Source organism: Lontra canadensis, unplaced genomic scaffold (assembly GCF_010015895.1).
Source record: "Lontra canadensis isolate GAN:19392208 unplaced genomic scaffold, GSC_riverotter_1.0 scaffold1, whole genome shotgun sequence".
In the NCBI taxonomy this organism is placed as follows: domain Eukaryota; kingdom Metazoa; phylum Chordata; class Mammalia; order Carnivora; family Mustelidae; genus Lontra; species Lontra canadensis.
Genome location: NW_022630995.1, coordinates 185,482 through 198,437, shown reverse-complemented (window position 1 = coordinate 198,437; position 12,956 = coordinate 185,482). Strand labels below are relative to the sequence as shown.

The window sequence follows — 12,956 nt, the reverse complement described above, 5'->3', positions numbered from 1 at the left end:
TTACCAACCTCATCTACAACAACCAGACCCAGATTGCCAATCCTTCCAGTTTCAATCAAGGAGTTTATCAGACTATGTCCTTTTTCAATAGTGGCAATATATAGAGATTTTTTTTCCCTTCTTTTAATTGGAGGAAATTTTCCTTTGCTTCCAGCATATTCTTCAACAAAGAAGCCCAGTTCTATACCAAAACTTGACAAACCTGAAATCTAGAATATTAGTTAAAATAAACATACAAAAAAATCAGATAATTAAGAACTCAATTACCAAGTGCTCATGTTGATTTTTTTTAAAATCTAAAATACTATATAATACCAATGAATGTCACAGGTAAGACATCTATATCTAAGAAATGTCATAATTAGTATGTGTGGCTCTTTGCAAAAGGAATGTAACTTTTAAACTACATAATTGATGTGGAAATAAATTTCAACTGTCTCCTCGGTTGTAAAAACAAACAAACAAAATAACCAGAATAATTCACTTACTTTGATAATAATTGGTTACTTTCTGCTTGAAAAGGCAGGCTGAATATCAATATATTAAATATCAGTATTAAAATGGAATTTAATCTGCCAGTTTAGAAAAAAGAATAAAATTCTTGTTGTAATTAGTATTAGAAGTGATTTTTGGTAGGTCCTACACTTGCTTTTGCACATCCTAAGAATATCCTCTACCTCTTCTCAGTCAATGAAAAGGTGTTACATTTATGCTACTTTTTATATTTTAATGTGAAAATGTCAGCAAATGCTATTTGTTAAAAAACAGTCACACCTTTTCTTGGACAATTGCCACATATGGTAGGATCATTAGAACATCTCTTCGCCGGCAAAGCAGTTCTTGCAGCATTAAAATTTCCGCCACAAGGGTTTTTCCACCACTAGTTGGCAAGGAATAGATTAAGTTTTTTCTTTCTTGCACAGAATTCAATGTTAAGCAAGTATGTTGCCATTCTGTGGAGTTAAAAAAAAAAAAAAAAAAAAGGCATTTTTCCCCTCCTGCAATTCAGTCTCAAGAAAGTTTCCTAAGAAGGAAAATTCAAATCCCACTCTGTAGATCCATCTTCTCATAACGTTAAGTGTAATTATACATACATCAACATTAATTGTAAGCATCCCCAGTGCACCGTGGACACAGCCAGTTAGAGTCTAATTCTAATTCAAGTCTGGGTAGCACAGTGGGTCACTAAGTCATCTATTTGCCAGATGCACACTTAGGTCTAAGATTCCAATAGTGGCCTGAGACATGATCTGAGACATGAGAGGAGCTAAAGGACAGTACGAGGATCTGTGTGAATGTTTAGGCTTTCCTCTTTTGTTCTGCAAGGAGATCAGGTAAGCTTCCTCTCCTCTTCTACACAAACATCCTAGAGAAAAAGGGGGAGGAGGAAAAGAACATCTATGAGGTTTTATACACACTAAGAAAGACTATTCATTCACCTGGCTCTCGTGGGGAGCTGAACTCTGGTCTGAATGCCATTTTGAAGTGTTAAGAATATTTAAAACATAAAAGGCTAGGATTGGGTGCCTGGCTGGCTCAGTCGATAGAGCATGTGACTACTGATTTCAGGGTTCTAAGATCTCTACACGTTGGGTATAGAGATGACTTAAAAATAAAATCTTTATTTTTTTTTTTTTTGAAGATTTTATTTATTTATTTGAGAGAGAGAGAGAGCGCACAAGCAGGGAGGGGGAGAAGCAGACTCCCCGCTGAGCTGGGAGCCCAATATGGGGCTTGATCACAGGATCTTGAGATTATGACCTGAGCCCAAGGTAGATGCTTAACCACCTGAGCCACCCAAAATGGCTTTTATTTTTATACCCCCAAAATACAAATCTTTAAAATACAAAAGACTAAGATTATTAACTGGCCCATCTAGGAATTCCACAATTTAGCAAGGTGGAATTCATAAAAAGGAAACCAGACCCAAAACATAGTGTGAAATCTAGTGTAACTACTCTGTAGGCTAATCTGACAATGTGGATCATCGAAAGTCTTCAAAACGCACATTAGTATTTCATCACTAGAAAAACGGGCAAAAGATAGGATGACATTTTACAGCAGAGAGAAATACACGAAAAGATGCTCCACTGTTACTTACTGGGTTGGCAAAATAAAGACACAAAGTACAAGTAACTACTACCACCAAAAAACACAAAAGCTTCACACATGGAAAATACAGAGCTGACTTGATTGGGGACAAACAGACATTCTTCGGGTGGTCGATGAGAGCATAAAGTACTATAATCTTTTTAGAAAGCAAACAGTATTCAAAATAAAACTGCACACCGTCTTTGAGCTAGCAGTATTACTTCTAGGTCTCTACACCTACAGAAATAAAAGCAAGGACATAGAAAGATTATGTGCAAGAATGTTCATCACAGCAGTGTTTGTACGTAACAAAGAGCCGTGGCGTAAAAGTTGAATGAATTTTGCACAATTGTATCATTCTTCGCAGCCTGAAAACAGGTGGTTGACTGCTCAATGTACAGTTAAGTAAAAGATCATAAATGTGAATTGGATCGTATAAACCCAATTATGCACAGATATTAGAAACAAATATATAATAGAAAAATTGGATTTGAATGTATTATGTTTTCCAAAAAAATTAAATAAAAAAAATGACTAATAGGATGTATTACAATGGTATTAAAAACAGTTATGTCTGCGGGATGCCTGGGTGGCTCAGTTAGTTAAGCGGCTTGCTTCCGCTCAGGTCATGATCCCAGGGTCCTGGGATCTAGTCCCACATCTGGCTCCTTGCTCAACGGGGAGCCTGCTTCTCCCTCTGCCTGCCTGCTCGCTCGCGTGAGCTCTCTCTCTCTCTAACAAATTAAAAAAAAAAACTAAACTAAAAAAAAAAGCCAACAACAAAAAAAGTTACGTCTGAATGACAGCCAAGTGACATTAATTTCTTATATTTTGGTGATTCCCAAATATTTGCAAATGACTTTTTTTCATTTTAAATATTTCAAAAATACTTAAATACTTAAGCTTAATATTTAATATTTATATATTAAAAATATTTCAGACTGGTATCATCCATTAGCTATGGAACTTCAGAGGTCTGTAAGAAAATACAACTTGAGGGGCGCCTGGGTGGCTCAGTGGGTTAAAGCCTCTGCCTTCGGCTCAGGTCATGATCCCAGGGTCCTGGGATCAAGCCCCCGCATGGGGCTCTCTGCTCAGCGGGGAGCCTGCTTCTCCCTCTCTCTCTGCCTGCTTGTGATCTCTGTCAAATAAATAAAATCTTAAAAAAAAAAAAAAAAAGAAAATACAACTTGACCATTTCTGCATTTTATCCAACTCTAATTTTTAAAGACTACAATAACCAAAATAGCAAATATTTGGTAATATCACTTATCTTCACACATTAAAAAAAGATATTGATTCTGAACATTTATATAAAACACATTAACCATGCAACTCTGTAATAAAAAGGCAAAAGTAACAGTATAAGACTGAGGTTCTCAAGCTCAGTGGTTCTCAAAACTTCTGGCACATCAGAATCCCCTGAAGGGCTCGTTAAAACCAACTGGCAGGTCACAACCCATGATTCAGGAGGCCTAGAGTGGAGCCTGAGAACGCCTATTTCAACAAGTTTCAGGGGATGCTGATGCTGGGGTCCAGGAACTATACTTTGAGAACGACTGCTTTAGTGCAATCAAAGGTGGCACATACACTTGTGCTTTAAATTGGTCATGTTGGGGCACCTGGGTGGCTCAGTGGGTTAAGCCGCTGCCTTCAGCTCAGGTCATGATCTCAGGGTCCTGGGATCGAGTCCCGCATCGGGCTCTCTGCTCAGCAGGGAGCCTGCTTCCCTCTCTCTCTCTCTCTCTGTCTGCCTCTCCATCTACTTGTGATCTCTCTCTGTCAAATAAATAAATAAAATCTTTAATAAATAAATAAATAAATAAATTGGTCATGTCATCAAGCCAGATTTATAAGTAAAAAGAGATTTAAAGACCTGTTATTTACTGAAGTTCTTACTTAAAGCTGCCAATATAGTTACAGTCATTACCACAGTTTAATTTGGCATGTCCCTGATGCAGAACATAACTTACAAAACAATCATTATTGGTATTATTATTCCTTTTTAAGAGATCAAGAACTGAGACTCAGTGCAAAAGCTGTGTTTCAGTGGCAGGGCCCGAGTTCCTAACTAGCTGACGACCTCCAGCAGTTGAGAACCGACCAGAGTGTACCAGGCACAGCGCTAGTTCTGTAAGAAAAAGCTGAGCTGGACAGAGCCCTGACCTCAGGGTACTCAGTCTGGGAGGAGATGCAGCTTAAACAAAGAACAAGGTACTAGGAGAAAAGCAGATGGAAGAAAGTTAACACCTACTTCAAGGGCAATACACACCTTTAGCTCCTTAACTGCAAAGCTCACAATTCAGAATTTATTAGATTCTTGTAGTCTTACATTACTTTGTTTCCTGTAGTTCTACTTCTCCACCTGCTTGTCTTGTCCCCGAGATGAGAACCATGTTTTCACATGGCTCCTAAGGCACTACCACAGGAGTTTCGGAAATACTGATGAAGTACCTAACGGGTCAACAGGCTCACCTTTGAGGGTACCAGCAACTGTACCTTGTCTAAAATGACACATAGCGAAGATATATGCAAGGACCCAGGATTTTTGAGAAACAGTACAATTTATGTTGTTACTATCTCTTGCACTTAACTCTTAACTTCTGCTATCTTTAAAGATGTTTAGTTTTAATCAATGGTATCACTAACATTGACATCTTCACTCAAGCCATGAATAGTCAAAGGAAGTTCCAAGTTTTTGTACAGAAGACAGAGTCAGCCAAAGACACACCAGCTAAGAAAACTGAGAAGCAGCTAGACAGAGAAAAAACCAGGAGAATGTCAGAAAGTCAAGAAACAGGTGTTTCAAGGGTCTGGTCAATTGTGTCATGTAAGCTACTGAGAAGTCAGGCAAGTGAGAACTGAAAGTATCAATGGATTTAAGACACCCTTGTCCTTGCATCTTATTTTTTTTTTTTTTAAGATTTTATTTATTTATTTGACAGAGATCACAAGTAGGCAGAGAGAGAGGAGGAAGCAGGCTCCCTGCTGAGCAGAGAGCCCGATGCGGGGGCTCGATCCCAGGACCCTGGGACCATGACCTGAGCCGAACGCAGAGGCTTTAACCCACTGAGCCACCCAGGTGCCCCTTGTCCTTGCATCTTAAATGAGAGCACAGAACCCAAAGTGGGCTGGGAATTATTTGAGGTGAGGAAAGGGAGACAGCAACAATAATAGATTTGAGAAATGTGACCATGAAAGGAAGGAAAGAGGTTCAGTAGCAGGCTGTTAGGGATGGAAGGTTGAGAGGACCGATATTTTTATTTCTTAAGATGAGATATAGAACCGAAGAAGCATCTGATTTCTATTGACTTGCAATGGTATTATGGTAATAATGGTAAATTTTTTTTCATTTCAGCAAAAAGCATTTACCATATAATTTTTCAATTCCCTTGAACTGAACATAAAGGTCTCTCACTTTGCTGGGTAATGAATAAAAAGGACCAAGGTCATCTGATGATGACTCAATTGTTTTCTTAGCAACACTAATTTCTTCAGATAGGAGAGTCTCTTTGAGCTGTTTAGTTCTAGAAAACACTGGTGTTTGGGCCCTGGCATTTCCAGTCATGGCACTTTTTAGATGTTCTTTAAGACTTTTTCTCCTATTTTCTTCTGAACCACTTCTGACTTTTGAAGAGGAATCACCAGTTTGCTGGTGCTCTTCTTTGCTATTCTGGGGTAATTCCTCATTCAGAGTCTTGAGAGAGGATGCGTTCCAATCCCTCTCTTCAGTACACTGGCTGCCCAAATCATCTGCAGAGTTCTGCACATTTTCAAAGTATAACACCTGTGAAGAAGGTACGTCATCCAAAATGCCAAGTTCAGCAGAGACATCTTCACGCCTGCTCCGGTTCCTCACGGGCTCATCCGTTTCCGATTCCCCGAAGCTGCCTACAGCAGTGGCGCTGCTTTCCCAACGAAGACCTTCGGTGCTAAACCCTGCGGCACGTTTTCCACGTTCAGAAACTTGCATATATTGTTGTTCCACGTCGTCAACTTGAGCTAAAAAAGAATTTTCAGCAAAGCTGTCATAGTCCCCGAACATGTCCTCTTCACTGTCATTATTCTGGAAAGAAAACGAGAAGATCTACGGTCAGTTCTGGCTTCGTTAAGGACAGACGTTCCAGCCTGGAGCTATCCAGGCACATAATTACCTAAACCCAAGTCGGCTACGGAACGGATGTCACCGTCTCGGTTGCAAAGATGAAGACGCACAGGGCCAGAGCGTGGACGTGGTCTGCGCTAGCGGCGGTCCCGGGGTGCGGGGTGCTGGGGAGCGCTGCCGGCTGCCAGGACGCAGCGAGACCCGCAGACCCCCGCGGGAACGCCCGCCGTCGCACCGCGCTCCGCAGACCCGCACGCGACGGGACCGCGCCGAGGAGACTGTTCCCGGGAGTCGGGACCGCAAGGGCCCGCACCGCGCCTGCCACGGTCTCCTCGGCGGGAGAGACGGGAATGTGGAGGAAAACGGACAGCGAGCGGCGAAGGAAACGGGACCCGCAGTCGGAAACGGCGGTCTCGGGTCCCCGCCGACCACGCGGCCTACGAGGCCCCCAGCCCGGCGTGCGGCAGGGGCCGTCGGGCGGGCAGTCTCCGGGACCGGGTCTGCGTCCTTCCCGCCCCAAGCTCCACCCTGGAGACCGACACGAGAAAGACACGGCGAGGCCCCGCGAGCAGAGCTACCGGAGACCCCGGAGTCGAGGCCGACGAGGGCCGCGGACCCCGGACGCGACCTCGGGGTCTCTACGCGCACCCGAGCCGGCCTGCGGGCTCCTCCCGGGGGCGCGCGCCGGGGTCTGCGTCCCCCCGACGCGGGCAACCAGCCGGGTGCTCGCGGAGTCCGTGCGCGGCGCGGGAAGTACCTCGAGCGGCTGCACCTCCGCGGTCCTCCTCCGCCGGCTCCCGGCCCCCGGCTCCTCCTCCCGCTCCTGCCGGGGCTCGGCCGCGCTGCCGGCGGCCAGGCCGCTCCCTGGGCTCGGCCGGTCCCTTTTGCGGATAGACACCCGCCGGCGGAGGCGGGACCCGCCCTCATCCATGGCAGGGGCCGAGGACCATGACCAAATCCCGCCCCGCGTGACCCGGCCGCAAGACCCCTGTGGAAGTGGGAGCGCCGGGCAGCGCGGGGGCACCAGATGCAGGACACCGCGCTCGCCCCTCCATCCACCTCAGACCACAGACCAATCGCGCGGGCTCTCAAGCCGGAAGCGGAAGCACGAGCGTAGGGACCCGCCTTTTCCTTGTCCAATCAGAGGTGTCCCAGGCTCGCGGCCGGGAGCGTCAGAGCGGAAAGGAGCTGCGCAGGCGCGTCGAACACCGGACCGGCTTCGTTCGCCCGCGGAACCTTTGAACCGAGTCCTCTGGCCAACCGGGGAAGAGCCGCGGCGGGACTCGTCAGGACGGCTTGGAGAGAGGAGCGGAAGAGGAGGGGCGAAGACCCATGGCGGCCCTGAGCGCTGCTCGCGGTGGTCCGGGGAGGAAGCCGTGGACGCACTTCGTGAAGGCTGCTCTGTGCCTCACGGGCCGTGGGACTCGCTCGGGTACGGCTTCCGTGTCCCAGACCCTTCCGTGGCCGTCGCCGCAGCGCTCCCTGGGTGCGGGCGTCGTCCTGTTGGCCGGAGGACGCCGGCTCTTCGCGCAGTAGGAGCTTCCCCGAGAGGGACGGGATCCGTCGTGGTTCCTGACGCGCGTTTTCCTTTATTTCTATAAGACGTTACTTGAGGCAGGGAGGGAGCGCGAGCGGGGGCGGGGCAGAGGAGACGGGGACGCGGGCTCCCCGCGGAGCAGGGCCCCAGCGGGGTCGGTCCCGGCAGCCGGAGACCGTGACCGGAGCCGCGGGCCGAGCTTACCCCGCCGAGCCGCCCGGGCGCCCCGGTTTGCTTTTCCGAGTGAGGAAACGGGGTTTAAGCCGACCGTGGAGAGCGGAGTCGCCTTCCGGGACTTCCTGGTCTAGAACGAGCAGCTGCTGGATTTGGGAGAAGCCCCTGCCCCCCGCCCCCTCTGGCCTGGTTTCCGTCTCCGTCGCGTGGGCTCGGGCTGCGCCTGGGTCGCTCGTTTTCGGAACCTTCCGAGTCGCTTCACTGGCCCCGCCCCCGGTGACCGGTGTCGTCCCCCGAAGGGGACAGGGATGTCCCCCAGTCCTTCTCTCCCCCCCCCCTTTCAAACGCGCGGAAAGAACGACCGCGTGACTCTCGAGCAGCGGCAGGGACTGACTTGCCTCGAGCTCCAGGCGCAGCTGGCAAGGACGGAACTTGTCCGGAGGCCCGGGAAGTGCACTGCGGTCGCCCAGAGTCCCGGATGCGGGCCCGAGTGTGACGGGGGCTCTGGCGTCTCTCCGGCGCTGATCTTCGCCGCCGGTGACTGCTCCTCAGGGGCCCCCGCTGGCTGCAGTCACGCACGATCCGCGTGGGGTTCTCCAGGCTCTGTCCTCGCAGCAGGTCCCCCTGCGGGAGCGGCGGCCGAAGCGGACCGTCCACGCTGGGAGGGCGCGGGGAGCCCCGCTGCAGCCCGGCCGGCGGCCGCCCAGCCGTCCTGTGCTCCCGGGGGTTCCTCCTGCTTTCCCCTCCAGTGCCGGCCCTAAACTCTGCCCCTAACCGCGGAGCGAGGGAAAGTCAGTCTCAGGAAGGGGGCAGGCGGGAGGTGCGTGGGGCGGGGCGCGACGGGCGCTTTCCCGCAGGCCTCGGGGCGGTGGGTCCCCGGCCTCACGCTGCGGCTCGCCCGGAGGCGTCTGTCCGCGCGCCGCGGGTGTGAGCTTAAAGCGGGTCTTTGCGCTGTCTCCCCGGGTCCGCTGCCTGGAGGACGGAATCCGGCCGTAGTTGCGAGCGGAGCAAAGACTTGGTTTGTTGCCGTTTGTTTGATTGCAGTGCCCTGGAGAGGTTGTTCGCGGGATCAGCGGGTGGCCGGCCACGACGACCTGGTAAGACTTTTCTCCTTCCTTTTTAAGGCATTTGCGAATAGGGCCACATTCTTACATTTTAGCTGTTGGAATGGAGTTCAGCTGAAGGACAAATGATGAACATGCTCATCAGTTTGAGTTTGAAAACGGTAATTTGTTGAATTGTCACTTAAGTGAGCTCTGAAGTAAGAATTCCTAGAGTCCTACCAGAAGCATCGCTTGTGGGACACCACATTTTTCTTCTTAGATCCCAAATTTAAGGATACACGCTTCGGAAATTAAAAAGATAGTTTTGGCGGGTGCACAGAGGGATTACAAAGTCTGCCAGTACCTTGGCTCTCTTCCCCATGTCCTCTTCATTACCGGGGGTGGGCACGGGGTGTTTTCGTAAATGAAGGGTCAAAATTAAAGTTTGTACTGGGACATTAAATCGTTTCATTTAGCCCGTAGGTGTATCTTTATGGGTTTCAGGCACTGGCATTGGGCTTAGTGTAAATTTTCTTGCTACCTGCAAAGATGACGTGACACTCATAAAAGCATACAGAGCGCTTAGCGCAGTGTAGAGAAGGAGCGTCGCCACTGCGTGGGAGCTGCATGCAAATTGGACTAAGAAGGTGTGAGGAGTTGCAAAACACGCGGCTCTTCCAGTCCTTGCGCGTCCTTCTCGTCATCTAATGCTCACCCTAGTTCAGGGGAGTAAAGGAAATTACTAGAGCTCTTTTCTAGGTTCGAATGAAATGTGGGCTCCCCGAAAAAAGCTCACAGTCTCAGTCATTTGAAAATTTGCATACAACTCCAGGGGGTTATGGACTTGGAAGCCATTCTAGATTAGGAGTCTAGATCTGGCATAGATAACGCAGCCTGGGACCACAAGTTATCCTCCCATAAACCTTTGTTTTCCCAAGGATTGTATTTTATCCCAGAATCCTCCTCCAGGATTTAATTCCTCCTTAGCCAAACCAGAGTACTTGGACAAAATGTGTACGAACACACTGAAATCTTTAAAATGGTGACTCCTTTTCAGATACACTGAGTTTTCTTATATAAGCCAAGCTGTTGTATTTTTTCTTTTTCATAGTAAGAAGGGTACAGCTAATCCTTTGGATAGATTTAAATGTGGTAGCCTTAAGATTTAATCTTTTTAAATTTAACACATTAAACTGTATTATCAGATTTTTTTCCTTTCCTTTATCATAGCCCGTTCCAATGGAAAATCCTTATAAGGAGCCTCTTAAAAAATGCATCTTGTGTGGAAAACGTGTAGATTATAAGAACATACAGGTGAGATACGGTTTTACTTCGCTATATTTGATTTTAGGATTTGCTCCTTTGTTAGTCATAATTAAGGAGGATCAACTTAGTTCTATAACAGGCTTTGTATAGAGGCACCTGTTTTAGTAGCTTCATAATTTCAAATCTGATTTTCTATGTATAAGGCATCTCTGTTTTATTCTAATGAGAGCCCTTTGGCTCTCCCTCATGCACTGTTACTTCAGGTCAGTGTTCTCTTGTCTTCCCTGGAGGTCACCAGTAGCTCACTGGGCAGTGATTCTTAGTTGGTAGAGTTGAATGGTTTCAAAAAATTGCCTCTGGTGAATTTGGACTCCATACTAATAACACTGCCGGTATAACTGCTTCAGATGTAATTTTATCTGTTGTCCAAGGCTCAGCAAATTAAAAGTGGCAAATGTAGGGGAGAGGATGATGCCGGAATTAAGTATACTGACGGCAGCAAAAAGTGGTAGCTACCTTAGATGAAAACTGAGAAGTTGAAAGATGGATCTTATCAGAAGGATTATGCATAGTGCCAGGAACAGTGCCTGTTACCTGAAAAGTACTAAAGAATTTAAATGAATAAAACATAAATTATGGCAAGTGGCGTGATGTACCTGTACCTCTTGAAGACCTTACTGTCGTCTGATACAATGTGATAGTCTCTTGTGACAGATGAAATGCTTAGTGCCTTACTAAAAGCAATAGTGTTATAGGAAAGGATCTGTGGAAAAGTTCAAGAAAACAGTTTTAGCTCTGAAAAAATGTGTACATTAATCTGTTTTGACACACTGGATAAACGAAGTTAACTTTAGTAATCAGTTTTTTCATTTAAAAATTTAATTAAAAAATTTTTTAAAATGACCTATTAATAGAATGAGCATAGTTCAGTATTTTTAAGAAGTTTGTCTAAAATTTATTAAACCTTTACATAACTTGACAGTGATATATAATTTTTTAAATTTACATAAAGTTGAACAGATGTGTTGATAGAAATTTTTTTTCTTCTCCAAATAAAACTCATACAGCTTTTGTCCCAGTTTATTTCTCCATTTACTGGATGCATTTATGGAAGGCACATAACAGGTACTTTGTTTTCTATTATAGCAGCTTATTAAAAAAATTATACAAATCTACTTCTGTTATTTAAGAAAAATGTCAAATTTTCAAATTGTGTTATAAATCGCTAGATACTACAGGTACTTTGAAAAAGCCTCTTCATAGGCCAAAAGGATTATTATTTTACATGTCTCCTTATGCTCAGAGTTAACTATAGGCAGACAACATGTAAAAAATGAGGGCTTAAGAAAATTGCATTGATGTTTTGGAGTATACTGTAGTCATTCGTAGACTACTTATTTAACCCAGGGCCTACTGCCTATAGGCCAAGTCATCTCCCACCTGTTTTTCTCAGTAGCTTATTTCATAGTGCCTATGGCTGCTTTGTGAACTACATCACAGTAATTACACAGTGGCTGTATGGCCTGCAAAGCTTATGAGATTTACTGCCTGGCTATTTACAGGTTTTCCAGCCTTTCCTTGACTGAAGATAGTTGCTATGCATTTTGAGTGTTGACATTTTTATGAATATGAAAGCATTTTTTTATAGGTCTTTGTGGGAAGAAACAGAAAGAAATCACAAAAGCAATTAAGAGAGCTCAAATAATGGGTAAGAGCACCTGAAAAACTGAATCAGGCTAATCCAAAGTTTGCTTGTTATCGTTTGTGAAGCATTTTCATTTTCTTTTACAGGGTTTATGCCAGTTACATATAAGGATCCTGCATATCTCAAAGACCCTAAAGTTTGTAACATCAAGTATCGGGAGTAAATTATATGAGTCTTATCATCAATAAACATATTTTATAATAAATGGTCATAAGATTCTAATACTGACTCAAATTATAAGATTTAATAACCTTTGGGTAGAAAATCGGCTAAATCTTTTGAAACTGAGTATTGAGTTTTTAATTCTTCACTGAAATCTTTCAAGGAAAAAGTAAGGCTTCCTCTCCATTGTTCTTTAATGAAAACAAGTTATTTCAAATGTTAATACACATTACATTTTATATACATACATACAAATTTTAAAAAACTGGTACTGTAAGATGGTCCCCAGTAGGCTCATACAACTCATTGGGATTTCAAATACGGAAAGGATGACTTCTATTGGAATTTTACTTTAGGCCCAGATTCTGTCTTGTAAATGGGATTTTAGGGATATTGGTGCATGAAGGTAGAATGCTAATGTTAATGTACAAATTCCATATGGCAGGGTATGGATTTAAAATTGATTTTTTCTTTTTTAAAGTATTTTATTTACTTATTTGACAGAGAGACAGGGAGAGAGGGAACACAGGCAGGGGAAACTGGAGTGGGAGAAGCAGGCCAGAATCGGGCCAAGCAGGGAGCCTGATGGCGGGGTTTGATCCCAGGACTCTGGGATCATGACCTGAGCCGAAGACTCAGGCTTAATGACTAAGCCACCCAGGAACCCCTGCTCAGATTTTCTAACTCGCAAAGAGAAGTATGCCTGGCTAGGACATTGGTTCTTTCCTTTGTAGAGATGTTACATGGGGATGGATAGTAGAGCAGTCATAGGACCTCAGATTTACTCCTGGGCTCGTCGGTCTTAGAACTTGGTAGCGTACTTTAAAATGATCCATAGGCAGATGGTCTAGAACTGTCTTACTCCAGTGATAG

General features: G+C 45.5%; 2 protein-coding genes across 8 annotated transcripts in view; one reads left to right on the top strand and one right to left on the bottom strand.

Moving 5' to 3' along the window:
- Positions 1–7,160, bottom strand: part of HELQ (helicase, POLQ like) — a 45,543-nt gene extending 38,383 nt beyond the window's left edge. For 4 of the 7 annotated variants that reach the window (XR_004384894.1, XM_032876420.1, XM_032876544.1 and 1 more), the window contains exons 1-4: positions 6,954–7,160; positions 5,464–6,157; positions 775–953; positions 9–209 (exon numbers count right to left, since the gene is read on the bottom strand). Coding sequence is in view for 4 of the 7 variants with exons in the window: in XM_032876420.1 (XP_032732311.1) it covers positions 9–209; positions 775–953; positions 5,464–6,157; positions 6,954–7,127 (1,248 nt within the window). In the remaining 3 variants the exon portion in view is untranslated. Of the gene's footprint in view, positions 1–8; positions 210–774; positions 954–4,363; positions 4,576–5,463; positions 6,158–6,953 lie in introns of those variants that run through there. The other 3 variants (XM_032877209.1, XM_032876904.1, XM_032876668.1) reach the window with 2 other exon arrangements.
- Positions 7,161–7,474: 314 nt separating this feature from the next.
- MRPS18C (mitochondrial ribosomal protein S18C) lies at positions 7,475–12,126 on the top strand. The gene is made up of 6 exons (XM_032876297.1): positions 7,475–7,628; positions 8,952–9,004; positions 10,181–10,264; positions 11,284–11,341; positions 11,865–11,924; positions 12,008–12,126. The coding sequence occupies exons 1-6, from the start codon at positions 7,529–7,531 to the stop codon at positions 12,082–12,084; spliced, it is 432 nt and encodes a 143-aa protein (XP_032732188.1). The 5' UTR covers positions 7,475–7,528; the 3' UTR covers positions 12,085–12,126.
- Positions 12,127–12,956: the final 830 nt, after the last annotated feature.